Here is a 15,507-nt window from a genome sequence, read left to right on the forward strand (position 1 = left end):
TATCTCACTAGAAACAAACGGCATACTCGGGCGGAATATACGTTGTTTGAAAAAGAAAAAGAAGAGAGAAGAGGAAACACCTCATGCATGATCCTTGTAGCGTAGTATTATGCGCGTTATAAACATATGATCATTTAATCCCGCAATGATAACCAATCCAAGATTAAATAGTACTAATCAAGAAAAGAAAAAAAAAAAAGGAAATAATAGTCAATCGATTATACTTCCGGAGATGCCGCCCAGGCTAGCCCTGCAGCAAAGAAGCTTCCATCCACGATCGTACTCTAGACACTGTAGGGGTTTTATACGTACTCAAGACGTGTTATCAAAAGAACTCATAAGTTTTACTTTGAAAAAGAAAAAGTAAATTTGGAATGAGAATTCCTCATAATATATATGTTCTATCATAAATATACATAGGCACATGATGCTAAAAAACTACGACATGACTATAAACAAAAGGCGGGTATCTGTACAGGGTGTATGTGCTTTGTCCACCGGCAGGTATAGGCATCGGCTAATCGAACGCGGCATTGGGGCAGAATAACACCCGACTTATGCCCCTGTGTCTCAAAGGCCATAAGAGGGGGAGAGGAAGCGGTATTGGAAGCTATTACGTAAATTTAATCACGCACCTTTCGCCAACCCCTTCAGATCCCTCTATGTCATGATGATCCTGCTGACAGGCAGAAGGATTCAAGGATCCACCGCGCCACAGGTAAGTGCCAAGTTACTGGTCTTATCCTTGGATTTGGCCATATTGCCAACCTGCCGCTGAACCGCAAGGGGTAACAGCTAGCGGAAAGTCAAAATGTTTAGTTCGGCGGAGAGCAGGAGAAAACACCTCTAACGGAGCCTTCGCGGTAATTGATGATCTGGTAAAATAATGTAAGCAAGTGAACTGCGTAGGAAGGTTGGACAGGTAAATTGAGGCTTACAATATCATCGATACTAGAGTAGGTGCCACCAACAAGGGTGATAAGACCGATAAGCAAAACGACGAGGTTGACGGCCCCCAGGGCCAAGTTCTTGGGCTCATTCCACTTGCCCTCACGGATGAGAATGAACCACATCAGGGCCGGGAAGTAGAAAGTGAAGCCAGAGACGAAGAGCGCAGAGCAGATCGACAAAAGGTCATTGAAGAAGGGGATAACCTCAGCAACGACGAAAGCGACAAGGGTAGCCACAGTGATAACGGCCAACCAGGTGATCCATCCCATCTTAGTGTTAATGAACCGGATGGGAGAGTTCTTAAAGATGCGGCCGTGAACCAAGCGGCCCAGCACGACAGTGTTGATGGAACCACTGATGAAGATGACGGGCAAGGCGATACCGAATGCCACCTTGCTCAAGGTATGGCCAGCAGAAAGCAGGGCGGGGCTTCCCACGTCAACGCCGACGAAGGCATAGACGAGCGAACCGGTCAAGGTGTAGATAACAATCTCAGTGGCACCCAAAGCCCAGATGGACTTGACATAGTCCTTAGGTGTGTGCATTTCGTCCATGAAGGAGAACTGGCAGAGGGCGAAACTGTAAGCGAAGATGATGTTGGAGATTGCGATGAAGCCGTCGGTGAAAGTGAGGTCCTCCTGCGGCCAGGCGGACCATTCAACGTTCGAGAGTCCAATTTCCTTGTTGCTCTTAATACCGGTGCCGATAATGGTGATGCCGATTGCGGCAATGATAGAGACAAAGTCAATGTAGCCCAGGATAGCCATTTCGGTGAAACTCGGCGGCACTGCGAGGAGCAGGAGGATGATAGCAGATATGACTCCCCAAACAACGGAGCAGACGCCACTGCTGGTGATATTAACGAATGCGATCGTACCCGTCAGACAATGAGAGGCGGTAAGGAAGAGGAGTTCCAAGATGAGCATGATATTGATCAGTTCTTTACCGAAGCGACCAAACATCAGCTGGCCAGCGTCGGGGTAGTGAGCAACATGTGGGAACTTCAACTTCACCAAACCGATAATGTAACTAGTATAGACGGCGACAAGACCTAGGCCAACGGTACAGATGACACCAGCTACCATACCAAGCTTAGCGTAACTGGAAGGAATGGACAAACTTCCCAGAGCAATGGCCTCGACAATAAGAACGACAGTGAGACGCTTCCAGCCGAGACGGCTGAACTTATGGATACCATCTTCGACGATGTCCCGTTCCCTCTCATCCATCTCACCAACCAAGTCCCCGTCATAGTTAGGGGGTACACTGAACTTCTCGCTGGCCTCCATGGCTTTATTATTGGCCTTGGTGGCCTCCATGTCCGAGACGTTTTCTGAGGAGTAGCCCATTTTGGAAGTTGGGAAGAGATAGAATAGAAATACTCGAGAAAGTGAGAGGGTGAGGAAGGGGCGAGAGGGGAAGAAGGGTGGGCTGTTTCCCTGTCGGACCACGTTCCTGAGAATCTGGGAAGAGAGCAAATTTTGAAGGGCGCCCGGCCACGGCAGTTATAAGGTAACCTCAGTACCAGACTTGGACTAAATTGGAACCAAGCGGAAAAGAAGGGCATCGTATACTTTGCCACTAACCCGCCGCGCCCGCCGTGTCCGCCCAGGAGGCTGCATGAAACTCTCCCGACGTGATTGGACTTGGAATTTCGAAAGAATAATTGATAGTGCGTTTTCTTTTACTAATAAGATTTTGTGGCGTTACCTTTATCTTGAATGGTCGAACCATATGGAGAACAAGCTCACTCCATAGCCTGGTTTGACCAACCAGATCGGAAATCTGGCCCGTCCTGGATTCCGGATCTAGCCTAGAGTGAAACTCTCGGCCTTCCGGTCGATAGCCTAAGCCACCGACGATAACGGTGTGACGGTGGAAAAAACTATACTGCGGCTAATTTGTGACACGATTGCAACTGGTAAAACGTGGGGATGTTGGGGACGAAGTGAAACACCATTCAATAGGCATCCTTGCTGCATCTTGGACTGACCAATTGGTCCTCTGGAGGCGAACGACAACTTGATTCAAGCCATCCCGGTCAGTAGTCAGGCAATATCTAAAATTCATCCCAACTCCTCGCACACCACCGTCGTCAGCGGGACACTGGACTTTGCCCATCTTACCGCCCGGCACATACGACGACAGTTATGGTTCGCCAGAAACTCTCTATTCCGTATTACCTAACATCTCTACCACCATCATTTTGTGGGGATCAATTTTCCACCATTGAGCGAACATACTCCAGACTAATAAGTTTAGGATTTGGAGTCTCACGCACGCTCTTCTCCAGGGCGGGCCATTTGGAGAACTGACAGGGATGTTCGGTGGGTAAGGCCGTGAGGAGAGCATTCCGGAGTAAAGATGGGGTCAGATGGTGATGTGATTACTGATGACTCGGACGACAATGGTGTCTCTTACTATGCCAGGCACGGGACATACATGGCAATTCTATGACAAACCGCCAAGTTTTCTATAGTTCTAATATCGCCCTAACTTGTATTGCTACCAATATATTTGCTCACCCAGTCTCACCAAGACTTCTTGGAAGTTCTGGGCATTTGCGATTCTTTTACTCTAATGCATTTGTCAGAGAGCTTAGTGGATTGCCTGATGAATGCCTGAATCCGGGAGCGGTATGCCGCATTGGTCGTAGCAACGTGGACCCGTACGGCTTTTTAGGGCGCAAGTTCACTTTCCTGAATATTCCGAAGGATCGGCACATTCTGCTGTTAATTTTGGTCTCATCTATTAGGATTCTATCTGTCGAGGGGAATTAATATAATTGCAGATCCGGACAGACTCTCCGTATTTCAAGCTTACTTGCTTCATCTAAAAGATGCCCTAACCTACTTTTGTTTAATTGTGAGGAAGTTTCTTATTATGAGGCATTATGACACCAAGGTTTCACCGTAGATACCCCGTTATCAATTACTTTATTCCCTCAGTACTGATGTATCATTATCTATTTAGTATCTATGTTTTTTAGCTGATCATTACGTCCTCCCCTTTTTACAGGGCAACTCTTATCGCGATTCTATAGTCTAGCGGTGAACTGTCTTCAAAATCATCATTATTCTCGGGACGTGAGCCAGGCGGGTGAACTTCGGGTCGGGAGATTAGTAAGGTAGGAGCATAAGGAGCATACCTAAGCGGGCATTTAAACGAAGCTATGTTGGAGAGCATACTCTCGAAGGTGAAGTTTATACAGAACGATCTTCATTTACAAACTCAAAAATAAAATAAAATAAATAATGGGGTACGTATTCTAGTGGGTGTTTGTTGAAACCTGGGGTTGGAGTATGGAGAATTTGTTACTCTTTTTTCCCTCCCTCGCTCTCTCACACACAAACATACACACAGTCCCTCTTTCTCTCAAGTCTCTCGTCTTCATCTTGGTCCCCTTTAGTAAAAGTCTTAGGCCATTTCGTTCGCATCAAGTCGCCATCAATCCTCATTCGCCTTTTGTCATGGTCACTTCTTCTGAAGGTTCGTTTCGCCCGTTTGGTGAGATTGATATCAATTCATGGTTCGAAGTAGTGTTTAGTGGTTGCTCTACAAAAAAGAATGGTCTCAATATTTGATTTTAGTTCCCCCGCGTCCCTTGGATCTTCTGATGGTTCGTGACTTAATGTGCGTCTAAGCTATAAAAGAAATCGGAATGTGTGGAGAGAGTTTCCAGAGATTTGACATGCCAGAGTGAGTATGGGTTTGGTTGCTGTGGGGGCGGCGGAGGGTTTGTTGACATTGCCGACCACGGGATAGCGGTGCTTACTCTTTGTTTGAAGTACGAACCTCCCTAATCTTAGCTCACTAATTATCGCCTCTCCGCTCTTCGAGCTACCAGCCACTAAAACTGGCTGAGCATTGCATCTTTTACCGCTTTGTTCTCTTTCTAATTAGTCCCCGTGTGAAGATCCTACCATTTCCATTCAAGGATTACCCCTCTATCAAATTGTATCACTTCGTCAGTGCTTTATCCTAGTGAACTGCGGCCTTCACCAACCTCCCTTTGGACCAGCCCTGAATGTCCTAAACCATTCCCGTAATTCACCATGTTGACGGTTGAGAAGTCATGGGTCAATGTGCAGCAGAAAACCTTTACAAAATGGTCAGTTTCCTCATGCCACCCTGACTTCCTCGATCGGGGTCGGCCCTATGCGTTATCGGCTCTTTGTTGGCCTTTTAACCTGCCTCATCCAATTTGGGTCCCACCTGGCTGACATTATTGATCTTCCAGGCTCAATGATAAATTGAAGGTCCGAAGTCTCTTCATTGAAGATTTAGTATCTGACCTCTCCAACGGTGTGAGTTAAAGCCCCGCTTCCCACTAACTCGATAGCTGCCTATACTGAGGGGTTGGGGAAAAAAAAAAAAAAAAGGGGGGAGAGCGTTCGAGTCATCATGGACAGCGACTTACATAGTACCCCTAGGTTATCCTCATCCACCTTCTCGAAATTCTCGGCGGCGAGAACCTCGGTAAATATGCCCTGAATCCCAAACTACGTGTGCAAAGGTTCGAAAATGTCAACAAGAGTCTCGACTTTATCAAGGGGAGGGGAATTCAGATGACAAACATTGGAGCAGAGGATGTCGTCGATGGCAACAGGAAGATCATATTAGGGTTGATATGGACTCTCATTCTGAGATTCACCATCAGCGATATCAACGAGGAAGGTATGACCGCAAAGGAGGGTCTGTTGCTGTGGTGCCAAAGGAAAACAGCTTGTTATGAGGAAGTGGAGGTCCGTGACTTTTCCTCTAGCTGGAACGACGGCCTGGCGTTCTGTGCCCTTTTGGATATCCATCGTCCGGACTTGATTGACTTCGACGCACTTGATAAAAAGGACCACCGTGGAAACATGAAACTGGCGTTTGATATCGCCGCCAACGAAATAGGTATCCCCGACCTGCTTGACGTGGACGACGTTTGCGATGTACCGAGACCTGATGAGCGATCCCTGATGACTTACATCGCGTATTGGTTCCATGCCTTCTCGCAGCTGGAAAGAGTCGAGAATGCCGGTAGGAGAGTGGAGAAGTTCATCAACAACATGCATGGAGCTTGGGAAATGCAGAACTCATACGAAAGAAGAATGAAGGAACTTCTGCGCCTCATCAGAGCCCAACGCGAGCAATGGAAGAACGCTTCTTTCCAGGGAACATACAAGGATGCCAAGGACCAGGCGTATAAGTTCTCTTTGTACAAGAGGAAGCAGAAACGGCAATGGGTTGCTGAAAAATCAGACCTTGCGGCTCTTTTAGGCAACATAAAGACAAAGCTCAGCACCTACCGTCTTCGTCCCTATGACCCGCCTGAGGAGCTGCGACTTGAAGTTTGCGATCAAGAGTGGGAGTATCTTACACGTGACGAGCATGAACGTAGTCAGCTCATTAACGAGACGATTCGTGATATCAAGAATGCCCTGCGACGTTCCTTCGCGGATAAAGCAAATGATTTCGCACTAACTCTGAAGACCCTATCTCTTGCAATATCCGGTCTTGATGGCGATGTAGAAGACCAGTTAGCCCATGTTAAGAGACTCAATGATAACCTGCCTCCTCTTGATGCGTTCTTAGATACTATTGCGGGTATAGACGAGCAGTGCATGGAAGCGAACATTGAAGAGAACGACTACACAACCTATACACTAGATGAGCTCTCTTACGAGTTGAGCCTGGTCAAGTCAAGCATCTCCAAGAAACTAGCCTTCCTTGACAATCAGCTTGTGGCCCGAAACATGACAAATCTGACCCCGATTCAGTTGGAGGAGTTCGAATCAGTATTCAGACATTTCGATCGCGACTCCTCGAACACCCTTCACGAGCTAGAGTTCTCTGCGGCCCTTGCCAGTCTTGGACTTGTATATGACGAGGATGAGATGCACGATGTGTATGTGACGACATGTGGCCCAGCTAGACTAGCACAGAATGCCGGTGTTAGCTTCGAGCAGTTCATTCGCTTTATGGTCAGTGTGACCGAGGATCAAAACACCGCCGAACAGGTGTTGCAGAGTTTCCGCGAGGTTGCAGATGGCAAGGTAAGTTCCACTTACGACACCGTTTTGCATCCTTCTGCGCATTGACTAACCTTCCATAGCCATATGTCACCGAACTTGATCTCCGGCACTCACTTATTCCCGATGAAGTGATTGACCATCTCGTTCAGACCATGCCCAGGCATGAGGTGTTTGATCGCGGTGAAGACAATAATGACCCCAAGTATGACTACTATAGCTTCATGGAAAAGATGATGGAGAGTGGCAATGGTGAACATAGTGATGCTGCTTCCAATGGGGAGGCTTGATGAGGTTTCGTATCGCACCGCAGGCGTTTAGTCTTTTCTTTCCCATTCTCTCTAATTGTTTTGCTATTGGAAGCTGCTGCTGGTGTTCTCTGGAGCTATAGGGAGGGCTATGTCTTGATCGGCGACCACATGGAACACGCATACCGGACTATGACGAGACTTTTCTTAGTGTTCTTGCATCGCGTCCTTGATTATTTTCTTTACTCCTTCACGATGACTGCCGGGAATTGCTTACATGTACACCACATTGGCCAGGAGCATAAGTAGTTATCAAAAATTACATAGTATCGATAAACATAATTATATTGACAAGAAGATCCCATCTTTAAAAATGCTTCATTACGAGTTTAATTGCTTCGATTGTAAGCCTCACTTCGAACACAGTCTCTTTACACTATGCATCACGTGATGGTCCGCTCCGCCTTTGTAGACTGTGTCCCGGGCCCAGGTGTTTCCTCTTTCTCCGGCTCACCTTATTTCCATACTTTCAACCGTCATCCATTTATTTCCGGTGTACATCTCTACTCCGACTACCGAGAATCGCCTTTGTCTTACAGTGACTTATCTCGTTTCTTTACTGTAGCGATATCTTCCGCGTCCAACATGGACCGCAGCTTGGATGAGATCATTGCGGAGCGTCCTGTAAGTCTTCCAGCTCGCCAATTCCCCTTAATCCATCCCTTATTGTCGCCTTTGCCTCAATAGCAGGTTTGTTTGCTGAACTTTGGGTTTTAGCAGAAGCAGAATCAAGGGCAGAATCGTGGCCGCCGTCCTCCTCAGGCTCAAGGTCGTCGCCGTGATGGCGTAAGAAAGGTACCTATATAACTCGTGTGGATCATAATCACCGGATGTTTCTTTTCTTGGACCCATATTAATCAGCTTGCATTTCGAATTAGGTCCTCCCTCCCAACTCTTTTTCGAACCCTCTACGCGCATCGTGTCAAGCATACTTCGCTGGCCTCGTAGTTGTCTTGGGATAGACATTGGCCGCGAAATCCGCAAATGATGGAGCACTTTCCATGATACTTGATTATGATTTCGAGCTGACCTTGTCCTATTTTTACGACCACAACAGTCTTATAGAGAAGAACGTCCCGACTTAGATTTGTAAAATACCCCTTCATGACCTAGAATCAACATTGAGAAGGTTACTAATATATTTTAGGGATTGGGTACATGACAAATATGAAGACGACAGAGATAGTGCGTTTTGAACCTTACCTGGGCGCTTGCCGTGGAACCTCTAGTTTCCCATTCTCACACAATCTATTCAGCACGCCCATCTCGTGCCCCTCGACGACCACGCGGTGATCGTTATTCTCCTTCGCCGGACCGGTATGTTGAGATAATCCGAACAGGGCTCTTGCATCGCTTGGACTAACTTTCAATAGCGCCCCTACAGGAGGTAAGCTTCGTGTTGAGAATCTTCACTACGATATCACGGAGAGTGATCTCGAGGTAAGGCTATTAACTGCATCGCTTTACCATCCCAGCTATCTAATGGAGTCTCTTTCCAGGATTTGTTCACTCGGATTGGCCCCGTTAGCAACATGTCTCTCGTCTATGACCGGGCAGGGCGCTCCGAGGGTCTTGCCTTTGTTACCTACACACGTGTCAGCGATGCGAGAACAGCTATAAGCGAGTTTGACGGTGCGAATGCTAAAGGACAGCCCATTCGCGTGACTCTTGTTTCCACAGGCGGTGGTCGGCGAGACCGGAATCCATTTGATAATGTTGAAAGACCAAAGGGTAGTTTGTTCGACCGTGTGGAGCGTCCGCGCGATCGTAACACTCGCAGTTTGAGTCCCGGAAGTGGGAATGAAAGCGCTGATGATGGTGCACGGCGCCGCCGTGGTCGTCGGGGTGGTAGCGGACGCTACCGACGTAGCGATGTCTCGAAGCCGGCTCCCGAGCATATTGATCGGTATGTTCCAGGACAACGATCGCCGGCACGCCGACCCGCCAACGGAGGAAGACGACAGGGGGGTGAGAACCGTCGCGCCCCCAATGCAAGGCCCAAGAAGACCCAGGAGGAGTTGGACCAAGAGATGGACGATTACTGGGGTACCGCAAATCCCGGTGCTGGCACTGTTGACAAAGAAACCGTTCCGGATGAGCCACAGCAGATCGCACCTGCGACTACAGCTACTGCTGGCGACGACGATGTTGACATGATTGAGTGAAGCCGCCAGTTATCCGCACTTGTATGTAACTAGATGATACTTGGGTCTAGAAAGGTTCATGCCAAATTGGAAGGATATTTGTTGATCGTTATTGTGACATTAACGCAAAAATTCGACTCTCGTTCGGTCATGATAGTGCGTACTCACTGACTACTCAATTCAGCTCATATACAGATATATAAGAGACAAAACCCTTGTCTAATCTGTCTCTCTGTTTCATTACAAATACTACCGATGAGAAACTTTCACAAGCCAACACCTCCCACTAGGTACAAACCAGGTATAGCGTCATAGCTAAGCATCAAATTCAATATTTTCAAATAGTCTCCGAGATCCATATCTCCGTATTTGCAGAATACTTAAAGTATGAGAGATTCAAAGGAGTACTTCACAGATATCTAGCGTTGCGTTCAACGCCATAAACCATATGGTTCTCTGCATGCCTTCCACAATTTGATCGTGCCGTCCTCACTTCCAGTACCGTAGATTTTGCCATCGGGCGAGAAACTGACAGACCAGACTGGGCCGTGATGTCCCTTCTGGACTTCTAGTATTTCAGTTAGTTCAGTCCATGTGCGCAATCTGAAGGGTATAAATCATGTTAACGAGGAAGGACATACCCAGCTCTTCATCCGTCCGGAGGTCATAAAGTCGCACCCAAGTATCGTCCGCACTTCCGGTGACTAGTCGGCCTGTCTCGTTGTTGACAGCTGCACTAGCGACCTCGTACCTGAACTCAGACTTTTTAAGCAAACGACCGGGACTCGACCCATCGAATAGATACACGGATTTACCCGCCGCGACGGTAAGGATACCGGGATCATTTGGACGGCCGGCAAGAGTATTCAACTCGCAGCTACCGATGGATCCCTCGACGGTGTATTCCATGACGGGGTGGCGAGAGCGGAGATCCCACCATCTAACCTTCCGGTCTTCAGCTGCTGTCGTGAGGATATTATAATCCTGGTTCCAGACGATAGACTTGATGGTACCGCCGTGGACACCCGGGCCGATCTCATAGCTAGTTACCGATTGTGCCCCGGCGCCGTTGTCCCCCGTTGTAGAGGAGAGCGTCGGCGAGGACGAGTTGCTTCCGCTGTTACTGCGGCTTAGGTCGAAAATGCGGAGCTTCTTTTCGAACCCACCTGTAGCTAGCACCTGGGGAGATGGCTGGATAGGAAATGCAACCGCCCGGACGATGTGCGAGTGTTGCAGGGTGTGCAGGCATTCGCCCGTGTGGGTGTCCCAGACTTTGCTAAATGGTGTATTAGTGGGTTTTTGCTACAACGGGGTCTAGTCTTGGCTTTCGGAACTTACGCGGAGAAATCGGCCGCAGCCGTTGCTGCTATGGTGGCGTCTGTGGAGAGTCTGGCTTGCCAGACTGCGCCCTTGTGGCCGAGGAAGGTTCCGATCCTGTGCTATCTTAGTGACATTTACCATCAAGTGGGATAGGTGGTACGGTATGAAACGTACCAGTCACCAGTGATACCATCTCGGAGCATAGGGTTGTTGTCTGTGAAGCGTTAGTGGATCTATCCTCACTCTGGGTCATGGGCTAGAGAGCGATGTACCCTTGCAAGCGGATATGAGGTAGTACTGGTCATCTTCTACTGTGGAAGAAAAGTTGATATGCGGCACGGGACGGGAATGTCCGTGGCAGGTCAATGGGACCACTTTTGGGAGGTCTGTAGATTATGAGCAATCGCCGATGATGAGAATTTTTAACGACTATAAGAATACCTGACGCCATTTCAGCTTTCAAATTGGGGGGTGTAAAAAGCCAATTCTTCGATATTTAGTGTGATTTCATTCAATTCTGTGCGGCCGTTATGTAATGATTTTGATGTTCAAACACGGAGACGAAGGACCCGTCCAAGATCAGTAAGAAAGGCTAAGTGAGAAGAGCCTGAAAAGCCGTGGATATGAATTTACGTAGAAGTACAGAAGAAAATTCGTCAGTCTCGTTAAGTCATGAGCTCAAGTGCGGCGGGGTTGGAGTAATAAAGATTGAGAAGTGTTGAGTGTTGAAAATAAAGTAACGAGAGGGAAGGAGAAGGGGAATCAAGCAACAGATTATTCCACCGCAGCAAACCCACTCACGAACAAGGAGTCCACAACCCTTCAAGAGAAAAAAAAAATAAAGAAAAGGGGAGGCCCCGACCCAAAAGGAGGAGAGCTTGAAGTCGAGAGGTGAACTTCATTTTTGATATTCGTTCAACCCACCGGCATTTGTTCCAATTGTCCGGCACACCGCGCTAGGCCTGAGGGGGACTAGCCCTTTCTCACGTGAGTCGTGTAGTTGGACCTCTTATTCAAGTGTTTCAACAAAAACGCCAATGGCGTCCGATGTTCAAATCCTCCATCGCGGCTCATGACACTAGACAGCAAGCCAGGACCATACAGCTCGGTCCCAGCCACCGACCGCGCTGCATTCAATCTCTGTTGATTAATGCACACAGCAATTTGAGGAAAGATAGACTCACCGCCAATTCCTTCAGTAAATCATTGTACTATTTTGATTAAGAGCAGACGCAGGTTATTACTGAGCATGTCCAAAATGGCATATTATGGGAGAGGTATCGTTCGTTATGGGTTACCATACGGTGTGGACTCTAGCACGACCCTCTGTTTTATGGTGCTCATTAGACTATATTAATTCCCCGTCCTCTCATTGGAGCGATGACGATATAGCTGGTTGACAAGTTCTAGTAAGCACAGTTCGTTGAGGATCAAGGGTACAATGCAAATACAGTCAACTCAAGGCGCTGGTGAGCTTAGCAACTATGCTAGCTCATTGAATCAAGCGGCAAGCCCACAGAACTGCATTTACATGGACTCCCGCAGGCAACCATATGTATGAATGCCTGCCGGTCCTTTGTCGCCTCCAGCTCCCTTTTTCTTTGTGCTCAAGAATGATGCCCATAGCTCCCACTCATCACTCGCCATTCGCCCCTGCTATCCCTGCTGTCTCGTCTCTGTTGACTCGTATAGATGCTAGGCGCCATATGTCTCTTACTACCGTAAAAAGCTGTCACGAGAAGCAGGGCGTTGGAGTGGCTATAGCTTTTTGCCAAGGACATTGCGGGCCACACATTCATGAGCTTGAATTACATTGTTTCTGTCGAGATTATCAACACATCAAAATAAATCCGGTAGTACTGGTGTCTTCGACGAATCTCTTTCAGCTGAGTAGTGCGTGCATAAAGATAATGAATTTAGCACGCCATACGAACCTGGATACTGACTTGTGCTCACTTCTGTATTTTCAACTTGCTGACCCATGAGTATCACGGGCCTGCCCTTCTTTCATTACGAGCGCGGTCGGCTCATCAAGATTCGGAGCAAGGTATATGTGAAAAGAAAAAAGCAATGTGGACGACACGGTATTAGAAGTCACATTTGAGTAAAGCGGGAAAGGGATTCCATCATGGCGGAGCATTGATTAATGCCAACAAAGAACTCGCCGGAATGTAGCCAAGTGGTCCCTGTCATTCCACGTGATGGAAGGTATCAGTATATTACGAGAATATGCACTCTAACAACAGTAATTCAAATTGATTTCTATAGTCTGTGTTCGAAGATGCAAGGCTGAGTACGTGCATCGACTTTTGGTTTTACCACTCCACTGATGACTATGATATACAACACAAGTGCTTTCTTTTAAAATAGTATTTGTTGCGCATTACTTTCCGCTAACCCATATTCACCAAGCCTCGCCAGGATCCTCTTTTAAACTCTAGGCCAATACACTAGGCAATGGTGCAACTGTTCACCTTGTTGGCAGAGTGAAGTGCCGTCCTCCCCTCCGCTTCTAGCGTGTACCCCAACATTGTTCGTCTTGTCTCCCGATGTAGGGCTGTCCTTGGCACGTTTGCTCGAATCAGCAGGCGTATCATTTTTAGGGATCTATATACTTGATCAGCAATCATATGGAATACAGCGCCACCAAGATGTCTCACGTTTAGGGTTGGTGCAGCTAAGGCCGGGGTAGCAAGGAGCAAGCCAGCAATAACAGTTGACTTTGTTGTTTTATGATCTATTGTCAAGGAAACAGAGAAGCCTTGATGCAGTGACGCTTTGATATACTTCAACCGTCCACTTTATCGATGTTCGATAGCGTGTGTCTAAGCTAGAAATAAAGTAAGTTCAGTAAGGCGACATCTCGGGCCTTTATAATGCCAGTAATATTTCCTAGAGCAGTGCAACCCTTTAAAATCTACAAGACAGCTACAAGCCAATGCTTTTATCGAAATAGTATGTTGTCCAAAAGTCTACATCTAGAGACCAAGAGATGATCTCATTCTACCCAGGACAATTTCGTTTCGTCGGCCTTTCCATCGCATATCTGGGCTGAAGCATGTGTACCATTCGTAACTAAAGTAGACAGACTATTGTATCCGGAGAAAATATATGATAAACCTGGGTCCTTCTAAAGGATCTATCTAGAGCTATCAACTAATAGTTCCTAAACATTGCATGAGATCCACCCATCTACATGGTCTACGTACGGCCGTAGCATGCTCCAGGGAGGCTGCTGGGCTTATTTTCTCTTCGAGAAATTAATGGTTTAAATATGGTTCTAACGCTAGTTATTAGTAGTCCGTTGAGTACCGTATACGTAGTGTGCTCGCACCAATAAATATACCACCATAGGTTCCATATTTCATCTATGCAGTAGGCTTTTGGACCTGCTTTTCTTATTAAATAGACCTAGACATTTGAAAAGAATGTAGCACTAGAAAGATTCAAGAATAATATGGTATGGTATTGGGTAGATAAATTGCTTGCAAAGGATAGATAAAGATGTCGATATATATTGTCCAAGTTAGCTGGTTTACCACTCACTCCAAGTCTTCAGTTCACAGCACAGGACTCAACTAACCGATTGACGCTCTTCTCCTTCTAGATCCCTATCGTCTAAATGATTCCTCAACGTTGTTTAGAGATACATACAATATCTTTAGTTTATACAGGGTGGCAACAGCGAACGGCTTCTGGTAATTTAAAGGCATAGCAATACAGCGCTATATCTTACATCCTCTAGGACCGCGAGCTCATCCCAAATCTGGAATCAAATATAAAAATCACTGATATGAAATCTTCGAGTAAAACCATATATACTTCCCCTCTTCTGTACTTGCTCTCTGTGATCTTTCTTTCTTGCTATTACTTTCGCATTTCTTAATATTTCCCACCCCTATTTTCTCTTCCCTTTCCCCCGCTGAGAATAACTTGAGTAGGGCTGAGCAGACGGGAAGCCCATTCTCCTACACCCTGTGGATACATGTGCTTGTTCAGGCTATATATTAGAACTTAGCTTAAAGCCATGCTTCTTATTATAACTCCCAAGACGAGACTTATAGATCTTCTCCATCATCTGTATTCCTATTCCTGCCTACTTCTTGGCCTAACCTATCTAGAGCACCCTTTCCCAGCCATCCACGGGTCTTTAAAACCACCCATTCGCCTCAGTAATCAACTGTCTCGGCGAACCCTCTTCCACCAGCCGGCCAGCGTCCATGACCAACACCTTATCGAACTCCAACACCAGGTCTAGCCGGTGGCCCACCATGACGACCGTGTACCCTTCGAACTCGCCCCAGATCAAATCCCGTACGGCCGCCTGCGTCTCCTAATCCCCACCGCTGTCGATCTCATCGAGCAGCAACCCCCACCACCCCCGGGTCATCACGCAAGGAGGAGGGGCGCGATCCCCCGACGTCTTTGCGTAAGCATAATGTGTATCCCCTACCTCGGCGGCCTGTTGCTTCGCACGCACGTGGCGGCGAACGGCCCGGGCCAGGCTCCACAGCTGCCTCTGAACATGGCTCAGCTCATCGGCCGTTAGCGCAGCCCTTAAGCCGGTGCGCGCAGACACCAGGGACTAGAGCGCCGTACGCTCCAGGACCGCCTGGTACTCGGCGTCTGCTGTCTCAGCGAATGGGTCGAGGTTCGTCCGGAAGGAGGTGCCGTCGGGGAAGAAGGTGGCATCTTCCGGGACTGCAATGATGCGCCGGCGCAAGGTGCCGCGATCGATCGTCCGCAGAGAGACATCATCTATCATCA

General features: G+C 47.6%; 6 protein-coding genes across 6 annotated transcripts; 3 read left to right on the forward strand and 3 right to left on the reverse strand.

The window, feature by feature from the left end:
• Positions 1–332: 332 nt before the first annotated feature.
• Positions 333–2,594, reverse strand: BDW43DRAFT_18948 (transmembrane amino acid transporter protein-domain-containing protein). The gene is made up of 2 exons (XM_032038999.1): positions 939–2,594; positions 333–875 (listed from the first exon to the last, which is right to left on the reverse strand). The coding sequence occupies exons 1-2, from the start codon at positions 2,298–2,300 to the stop codon at positions 816–818; spliced, it is 1,422 nt and encodes a 473-aa protein (XP_031902890.1). The 5' UTR covers positions 2,301–2,594; the 3' UTR covers positions 333–815.
• Positions 2,595–3,526: 932 nt separating this feature from the next.
• Positions 3,527–5,213, forward strand: BDW43DRAFT_269020 (uncharacterized protein). The gene has a single exon (XM_032041179.1). It carries the CDS (start codon positions 4,254–4,256, stop codon positions 4,533–4,535), a length of 282 nt encoding a protein of 93 aa, XP_031902891.1. The 5' UTR covers positions 3,527–4,253; the 3' UTR covers positions 4,536–5,213.
• On the forward strand, positions 4,772–7,527 carry BDW43DRAFT_19575 (alpha-actinin, sarcomeric (f-actin cross linking protein)). Its single transcript, XM_032039064.1, has 4 exons — positions 4,772–5,062; positions 5,192–5,258; positions 5,385–6,992; positions 7,052–7,527. Exons 1-4 carry the CDS (start codon positions 5,007–5,009, stop codon positions 7,256–7,258), a joined length of 1,938 nt encoding a protein of 645 aa, XP_031902892.1. The 5' UTR covers positions 4,772–5,006; the 3' UTR covers positions 7,259–7,527.
• Positions 7,528–7,732: 205 nt separating this feature from the next.
• BDW43DRAFT_19618 (putative RNA binding protein) lies at positions 7,733–9,723 on the forward strand. Its single transcript, XM_032039073.1, has 7 exons — positions 7,733–7,900; positions 7,994–8,071; positions 8,334–8,365; positions 8,424–8,461; positions 8,533–8,593; positions 8,650–8,716; positions 8,776–9,723. Exons 1-7 carry the CDS (start codon positions 7,862–7,864, stop codon positions 9,439–9,441), a joined length of 981 nt encoding a protein of 326 aa, XP_031902893.1. The 5' UTR covers positions 7,733–7,861; the 3' UTR covers positions 9,442–9,723.
• BDW43DRAFT_19643 (WD40 repeat domain-containing protein) lies at positions 9,647–11,364 on the reverse strand. The gene is made up of 6 exons (XM_032039081.1): positions 11,182–11,364; positions 11,013–11,126; positions 10,915–10,954; positions 10,759–10,854; positions 10,062–10,696; positions 9,647–9,988 (listed from the first exon to the last, which is right to left on the reverse strand). The coding sequence occupies exons 1-6, from the start codon at positions 11,189–11,191 to the stop codon at positions 9,852–9,854; spliced, it is 1,032 nt and encodes a 343-aa protein (XP_031902894.1). The 5' UTR covers positions 11,192–11,364; the 3' UTR covers positions 9,647–9,851.
• A 3,526-nt stretch (positions 11,365–14,890) lies between these two features.
• On the reverse strand, positions 14,891–15,505 carry BDW43DRAFT_308861 (uncharacterized protein; the record flags this gene model as incomplete). Its single annotated transcript, XM_032046585.1, has 3 exons — positions 14,891–15,064; positions 15,117–15,259; positions 15,340–15,505. The coding sequence occupies 3 exons, from the start codon at positions 15,503–15,505 to the stop codon at positions 14,891–14,893; spliced, it is 483 nt and encodes a 160-aa protein (XP_031902895.1).
• Positions 15,506–15,507: the final 2 nt, after the last annotated feature.

Source organism: Aspergillus alliaceus (genome assembly GCF_009176365.1).
Source record: "Aspergillus alliaceus strain CBS 536.65 unplaced genomic scaffold BDW43scaffold_10, whole genome shotgun sequence".
Taxonomy (NCBI): domain Eukaryota; kingdom Fungi; phylum Ascomycota; class Eurotiomycetes; order Eurotiales; family Aspergillaceae; genus Aspergillus; species Aspergillus alliaceus.